At 36.6% G+C, this 7,743-nt stretch overlaps 1 protein-coding gene across 1 annotated transcript in view; it reads left to right on the top strand.

Annotated features, from left to right (window-relative positions):
* KLRF2 (killer cell lectin-like receptor subfamily F, member 2) overlaps window positions 1–7,743 on the top strand; it is a 23,971-nt gene that overhangs the window by 8,255 nt on the left and 7,973 nt on the right. Inside the window, exons 3-5 of the mRNA XM_006875478.1 lie at window positions 2,419–2,471; window positions 6,345–6,493; window positions 6,750–6,862. Coding sequence (XP_006875540.1) covers window positions 2,419–2,471; window positions 6,345–6,493; window positions 6,750–6,862 — 315 coding nt within the window. The remainder of the gene's footprint in view (window positions 1–2,418; window positions 2,472–6,344; window positions 6,494–6,749; window positions 6,863–7,743) is intronic.

Below are 7,743 nucleotides of genomic sequence, written 5' to 3'. Positions count from 1 at the left end.
CCAAGTGGCAGCATCAATGGGCTCAAGCGTGGCAACAATTGTGAGGTTGGCCCAGAACCAGGCAGTGTTTCATTCTGTTGTGCATAGGGTCGCTATGAGTCAGTACCGACTCAATGGCGCCTAACAACAACAACATATATCATATTTGGACTCCTAATATCAGTAAGGTCACCACTGGACTGTGAACCACAAGGTTAGCAGTTCAAACCCACCAGCTGCTCCTTGGAAATACAATGTTGTTGTTGTTAAGTGCCGTTGAGTTGGTTCCAACCCATAGTGGCCCTGTGTAGGGTTTCTGAGAAGCAGCTGGTTCACTTGAACAAACAACCTGCCGTTCAAAAGGCTTTGCAGTCTGGCGCATTAACCCACAGCGCCACACCAGGACTCCATGGAAATGCTATACAGGGTCTCTATTAGTCAGAACTGACTCAATAATACTTAACAATAACAGCATATATCTTGTTTAAAAAATCACTTCAAAGTGAAAAAAAATTAAGAAATATTCAAATTTAAAATGAATATTTTTATGAAAAGCTCTCAAGAAGAGATTTACTTATTTTTACTTTACATTTAACGTAGTGATATACTTTTTTAGAACAGGAATATGATTACTGGCATCACTTTGAGATATAAGGCTTGAAATGCATAACTATACAAGTATAAACAAAAGACACCATAAGAAAAGATTTTAGATGGACTTCTGCAACTCCCCCACGGCCCCCTAAAGTGGTAGTAAATAAATAAATATGAGAGAATATCTAACTCCGCCCCCACCCCCCCAAATAGAACAAAACAAAAAACATGTCTGCATGCCAAGGACCAGGCAGTGGTGGGTCAGTGGTAGAGTTCTCACCTTCTATACACCAAACAGTTGAGTTCCATTCCTTACCAATGCATCTCATGCATAGCCACGACCTATGTTAGTGGAGTCTCACATGGTTCTATAAAGCTGAACAGATTTCAACAGCGTTTACAAAGTCAGTTGGACTAGGAAGGGCTGGCAATCTACTGTCAAAATACTAACCAATGAAAACCTCATGGAGCACACTAGTCCACTCTGCAATCAAACATGGGCATGATGGAGGCCCTGGTGGTGTTTTGTTGCGATATTTTTAATCTAGTATTTTCCTAGTGATATTTTTATTCTAGTAAGGTAATGACCGTTTCTATTATATTTGTGCTTTGACTTTGGAAAATATATATTTTTAATGAAGCTTTGCCTAGGGTTACCATGAGTTGGGAGCCAACTTAATGGTGTCTGATAACAATATGCCCTAGAAAAACAATATCTCTTTTAACAATTCTCCAGAAACAAAAAATAGGGAGACATGGAGTGCTGTTTTCACTGCAGCTATGTTTGGTGGCTAGCACTTTCACCAATACTGTGCTTGCTTGCTCTGTCTCTTTCTTTTCTCTACCTTCATAGCTTTTCCCTTATTCTCCACTTGTTTGCCTCTTCTCTTTTTTTATCTCCCTCTTTATAATTTTCCTTTTTTTTTTAATTTATTTCTTCTTTTCCTTTTGCCCTCTTTCTCTTCTCTCTTCTCCTTTTTAGAAATCATAGGAGAGGTGACCCCCACTACCTCCATGTACAGTAGCACCATCCCAGACCCTCTGGCTTAGTGGTACATGATCCTGCGAAGTTAAGTGCCACATTCCACTGTAGCCCTGTCTGTTAGCTAGCACGTACTTCATTATTGTGCCACTTTTGTCCCCCTTTTTAACTCATGTTTCTATTTATTTTTTCTTAGATCTTCCCTCTTCCAAGCTCCTTGTGTTTTTTCTTCTCCACCCACCCCCACTACTTTTTTTGTTTTTCTATGTTAATGAGAGCCAGCAACCTACCCATCCATCCCTACTACACTGCCACCAGACCCACTGGATAGATGACACAGGGCAGCTAACACCTACCAACCCTCCCTCAGGACCAGTGAGTGACCAGAAACTAATGCCCACACTCTACTTCCGACCAAATTCACTCAGAGACACGTGGTGAGTGTATCAGTGCTGCCAAACTTGAACCTGCACCATTGTTGCCCAGATAAATGAAAACAAAACAAGCAGGGTGAAGCAAATGAACATAAAAGGAAATTCTAAAAAGTTTATTGAACAAAGAAGAAGCAAGTTCACTTAAATAACCAGGGGAAAAATAAAATAATAGACAAAAAATAATAACTCATACATGATATCTGTGAATATATATAATATTTAAATGTTCAATAATTAGTACTTAGAGGTCAAAAAGAAATACTCAATTTGTTTAACTCTGAAGTAGAAGAGGACTCTAAACATAGTAGAAGCAGATACTTTTAATTGTATTCTTTTTTTTTGTACTGATATTTCTCTCATGTGTACATATTAATTAAAAAATATTTCTTCACTATATAGATACTTAATTTTTGCCCTTTTTCTCCTAAGTACAGATAAAAACACAGATTTCCCTCAGAAGGTAAATACCAGCAGTCTGACAGGTAACGTTCCCTTTTTATTTCTAGTCTGTTACTCTTAGGGATGACCTGGAGTTTTGAATAGCCTCTTTCTCCAACCATCCACATTACATAATAAACCACAATCTGGGAGAGAAAGGTATGAGAATGGACAGGAGACTCCCTTCCCAACTGTCACATCATCATAGTGAATGATACTGAAAGGAAGGATGAATGGAGCAATTTTCACAGGAAAAACGAATCGTGTTGCAGCGAATCAAAACATTCATTGTCATTGGCTCTGGATCATATGCTATCTCTTGAAATGGTTGAACAGTGAGTGACCTTTTCTTCTTGGTACAGTGACTCTGTGTATCCCCTCCATCTACTTTTGGTGCTTTTCATTTAATATTTTGCCCATAGAATCCTTCAGTATTGCAAGTAGAGGCTTGGATTTTTATCTCAGTTCTTTCAACCTGAGCAATGCTGAGCATGTTCTTCTGTTTTGGTTTTCTAACTTCAGATCTTTGCACATTTCATTATAATATTTGACTTTGTCTTTTTGAGCTACCATTTGAAAATTTCTGTTCAGCTCTTTTACCTCCTCATTTCTTCCATTTGCATTATCATCTCTATACTGGAGAACAAATTTCAGAGTCTCTTCTATCATTCACTTTGGGCTTTTATTTCTTCCTTGCATTCCTCATTACCTTTTGCTTTCTTCCTGTATGATGTACTTTTTTGAACTGAGTGATAATTTAGATAGGAGAACATCCATTTTACATGCATCATTTTATTGCCTTGATTACAATCCCTTCCATCCATCATCATTCAACAGTATTTGATTTTTTTTAGATGTACACAAAAACACTCAGGAACATATAATCATTTAAACAACCCAAGGGCACATTCTGTCAGCCTACCTCCTGGCCACCAGCACACAGGCTGTCTCATTCCAAGAGTCTAGAGTTCTCAGCTGCTTTATCTCACCATGTCCTCATCTCTGCCTCCATTTCCCTTCATTGTCCTAGTGTCCTCTGTTCCTGATCTGTAAGACTAACTAACTCCCCCTTTATGTTCCAAAACTTCTGTTACAGTTGTGACAATTGCAATTAGTCATGATAATAATTACTCATTATTGAATCATAAGAATCTTACCCCCATAGACAAAATGAAAACTATTCAGTGGGTTTCTACCTTCCCTGGCACACTCTGAAACTAAACTTCTTCTTGAAAACTTGTAAGCCGATCACTTTGTACCTTTATAGCTCCCCTTCCCCCATTTTAGGTAGCCAATGTCTAAGTTATCCATCCCTATCAACTATGTATGCAGAGAAGATAGAATTGATATTTGGTGTGAAGACTCCGTTCCTCTCAAGTTGGTATTTTGAGCCACTACATCCTTAAGTGCAGGTCAAGTTCATCAAATTGTAGCAATTTACACTTGTTTCCTTTATCAATTTTTCTTTAATCCTCCTCTAGTCAAGTTCTGATCATCAAGCAATTAACGTTAGGTCAAATGGTTACTAGTTTGGGCATTCTTGTGCATCTCCTCTCACTTCATATTAGCTGGACACTTCACTCTCAGCTCTAGCCCTCCATGGCTATGTCCTTATCCATAAGTTCAGGAGTCCCCAGGTCTCATCACACTTTAGACCAACCAGCCCTTCCTCTTCTCTCTCTCATCTCCAGGTTGACAGAAATCTACAGCACATGGTCAAACTCAGCCCATATCTTCATTGCTACCTTTTCCCCTCTTTCCCTCACCAGCAAGTTTACAAGCCTGCTCATGTGTTTCATTTGAATTTCAGTCTTGGACGGGAGTTTGTCCTGAAGGGACTTGAATGCTTGCCTTGATGGCTTCCTGGCAAACAACTTAATTGTTCTTGTAGTAGCCAATCTGACTGCCATTTTTGTTTTTGATTTTTCCTGCTGGCCTTTCTTTCAAGAAGTATCTTCTGTTTCTCTAGCTGCTCCAGGCTGGTCTGCTTTTCGTTTCAAATGGGAATGTCATACCTCAAGAGGTTCTGGATGGGGCTCAGGATTCTATCTAAGGTTCTATACACTGCAAAGGCTGCACAAGAAGCTTATTTTACTGAGCAAGTTCTAGAACCCCTTTAAGGTATTCCAATCAGTTATAGGCTGAAGATGGGCTTAAAACGTTCTGTAATCATGTTTCCTGATATTCCTTTCTATCCCACTCAATTGTATATTTTACAGTAGTAGGAAGAGAAACCAATATTGTATGATGTTCTTGATGGCATCCAACAATTCTGGGTTTTGGTCACTAATGCCTAGGCATCAAGTCTGATCACTAAATTCAGGTGACATATGTTCAAGGTCATATATAATCCTCATGGACTCTTTTTAATATTCTCCAGCTTTAGTATGAGCTTGCATTTGAGCAATTTATGGTATGTTCCATAGTCTGTCCTTGGCCTTGTTTTGGAGCTTTTCCACCATCTCTTTCCACAGATGTACTTTATTTGATTTCTATGTATTACATCTGGTAAAGTCCTTTTATAAAATCATCTTTTGTGTTGTTTAAAAAAGGGATTTGCAACACATAAGTCATTGGTCTTGCAAAATCTGTCATGCAATTTCAAGCATCATTTTTAATCAACAAGGCCATGTTTTTCAACTACTGATATTTCTTTTCTGTTTCCAACCTTTCCATTCCAATCACCAGTAATTATCAATACATCTTACTTGCATGTTTGATTAATTCCAGACTTAAAAAGTTGGTAGAATTCTTCAGTTTCATCTTTACTGGCTTTAGGGGTTGGTGTATAAATTTGAATGATAGTGGTATTAACTGGTCTTACTTTTAAGTATATGAGTATTGTCCTACCACAGCGTGCATTTCAAGATCAATCTTGAAGTGTTCTTTTTGATGATGATAGTGGTTCCATTCTTCTTCAATTTGTCATTCCAAACATAGTAATCCATGTGATTGTCAGATTCAAAATGGCCAACAACAGTTCACTTAAGCTCACTTCATACATTCCATATCCCAATTATTATTGAATGTTTGCAGCTATTTCTCTCTCATTTTGAGTTATGTCTCACCAGCAAATGAAGTCCTGAAGGCTTTACTCCATTGGTACCATCAAGATCAACTCTACTTTGAGGAGGCAGCTCTTCACTAGTTGTATTTTAAGTGCCTTTCAACATGAGGGATGCATCTTCTAGCACTATATCTGACAATATTCTGGTGCTCTTCATCTTGTCTCAATATTCAATATTCTGGTGCTATATGGCAGTGTTTCACTGCTATTCATAAAGAGTTTGGTGGTGAGACTTTCTGAAGTAGTCCACATTTCTGTCTTCCAACTCTGTCTTATTCTGGAAGCTCAGCTGAAATTTCTCTACCATGGGTGACCCTGCTGGCATTCAAAATACTGGTGGAATAGCTTTAGCATCTCAGCATCATCCACCATAGTATGAAACACTGACAGATGAGTGTTAGCTTTTTCCAGTTAGTGAAAATTAATTGAGAATTCACATATATGTATCCTGTAATTCTGAAAGTCAGAATTTAAAAATGTAAAACTTTATTCTCCACAAAAATTAAACCAAACCCACTTCCAAGGGTCAATTCTGAATCAGTGATGCTGTATAGTGTATCTTAGACTGTAATTCTTTGTGGGACCAGAAAGCCAAATTTTTCTCCAAAGGAACTGCCAACATGTGACCAACTGTCAAAGTACTGATCCTACAGACCCACCAGGGCTGGAATCCTATCTCTATGCCAAGAAATATGCAAATTAATGAATTAATCTTACTGCTATTGTGATTAAGAGAGTTTCATTTTAATCATGAGGCGTTACTTGTCAAATACCTATTTGTATATTTGTTGCGATTCACCATTTTTGTATTTCTTAATGTTTAACTTATTTTCATTACATTTTACCTCAGGAAATAATTATAAGTGCTCAAGTGACTGGTTGTTGAACCAAGGGAAATGTTACTGGTTTTCAACTTCTTTTAAAACTTGGAAGGAAAGTCAACATGATTGTGAAAAGCTACAAGCGCATTTGCTCGTGATTCATGATTTGAAGGAACTGGTAAGGAATTAAAAACAGGATTAAGTCCTCAAGGATGAATTGCTAAGTGCAAGATTTGTGTCATTGATGTTGAATATTTGTTAGTCATATTGTAATAAAGATTTTTTAAATGAATAAATCAAACTATTCTTTATTTTAAAAAAAAGAAACAAATTCTTTACCATTTTGTGAATGTTTAGCACAATTCCTTTCTTTATAGAAAACATTTTTAAAAGTTTAAATAGATGAATTAATGAATGCACTATTTTCCCTGCAGATTTTCATACAAAACACTATAAAACCTGGACATCTTGGTTGGATTGGATTACACATTACATCTGAAGGAAACCTTTGGACGTGGATAGATGAGCACTTTTTAGACCCACAATTGTAAGTTGGTTATGTGTGTATGTGTGTGTGAATTTATGTTTTATTTATAGAAAGATATTTATAAATTAAGTTTATTTTCCAGCCTTTCCCCCCTTGTTTCCTCTGTCTCTCCTTTTCCCCTCTCCTCTGTTCTTCCTTTGTCCCTCTTTCTTCTTTCATTAATTTTTTTTCTGTTCTTATTTTTAACATTCATTAACATTGATAAATAGGTATAAAAGCTATTTATAATGACATGTAATAATTCCCAAATGTTCAAAATATGATAAATATTTTTGAAATGTTAAATTGATTTAAGCTGCATCTTAAACAATTTAAGCTAATATTTCTGTATGTTTAATACACAGGTTATATCCATCTACACATTTTTTTAAATCTAGAATATGTAGTTCTCTCAAGTTGGAAATAGAAATTGTGAATTTGAATTTATGCCTTTAGAAGATTCAACTAAACAATGTAAATCTTCTTATCTACATAAAAAATCAGTGAAACATTCTTCATAATGTTTCTATATGACTAATATTAAATCTTGCATGTATGAATGCCCTAAAATTCTTAATTGGCAGTGTATGGAGAGAGAGAAGTTCATTTTCTAAACAGTAGACACTTGTTTCTTTTGGTGGTAGAAAAAACTGATGGGTATGAATTGTGCACAGTTTGATGAAGGTCACTAAAGTAAACACAAGATCAAAACACTTTTTCATAAGTGTTATTGTTTTTAAGTGCCATTGAGTCAGTTCTGTATCATAACGACCTGAATAGGTTTTCTGAAGAGCAGCTGGTGGGTTTGACCTTGTAGCTCAAAACTGACCTTGTGGTTCTGGCCTTATTCTGAAGCACTATGTGCTAGCACATGTCTAATTTGTTGACAACATCATTAATGC

This window comes from Chrysochloris asiatica, unplaced genomic scaffold (assembly GCF_000296735.1).
Source record: "Chrysochloris asiatica unplaced genomic scaffold, ChrAsi1.0 scaffold00328, whole genome shotgun sequence".
In the NCBI taxonomy this organism is placed as follows: Eukaryota; Metazoa; Chordata; class Mammalia; order Afrosoricida; family Chrysochloridae; genus Chrysochloris; species Chrysochloris asiatica.
Note: the sequence above shows the minus strand (reverse complement) of the source record. Positions and strands in the feature narration are given on the sequence as shown.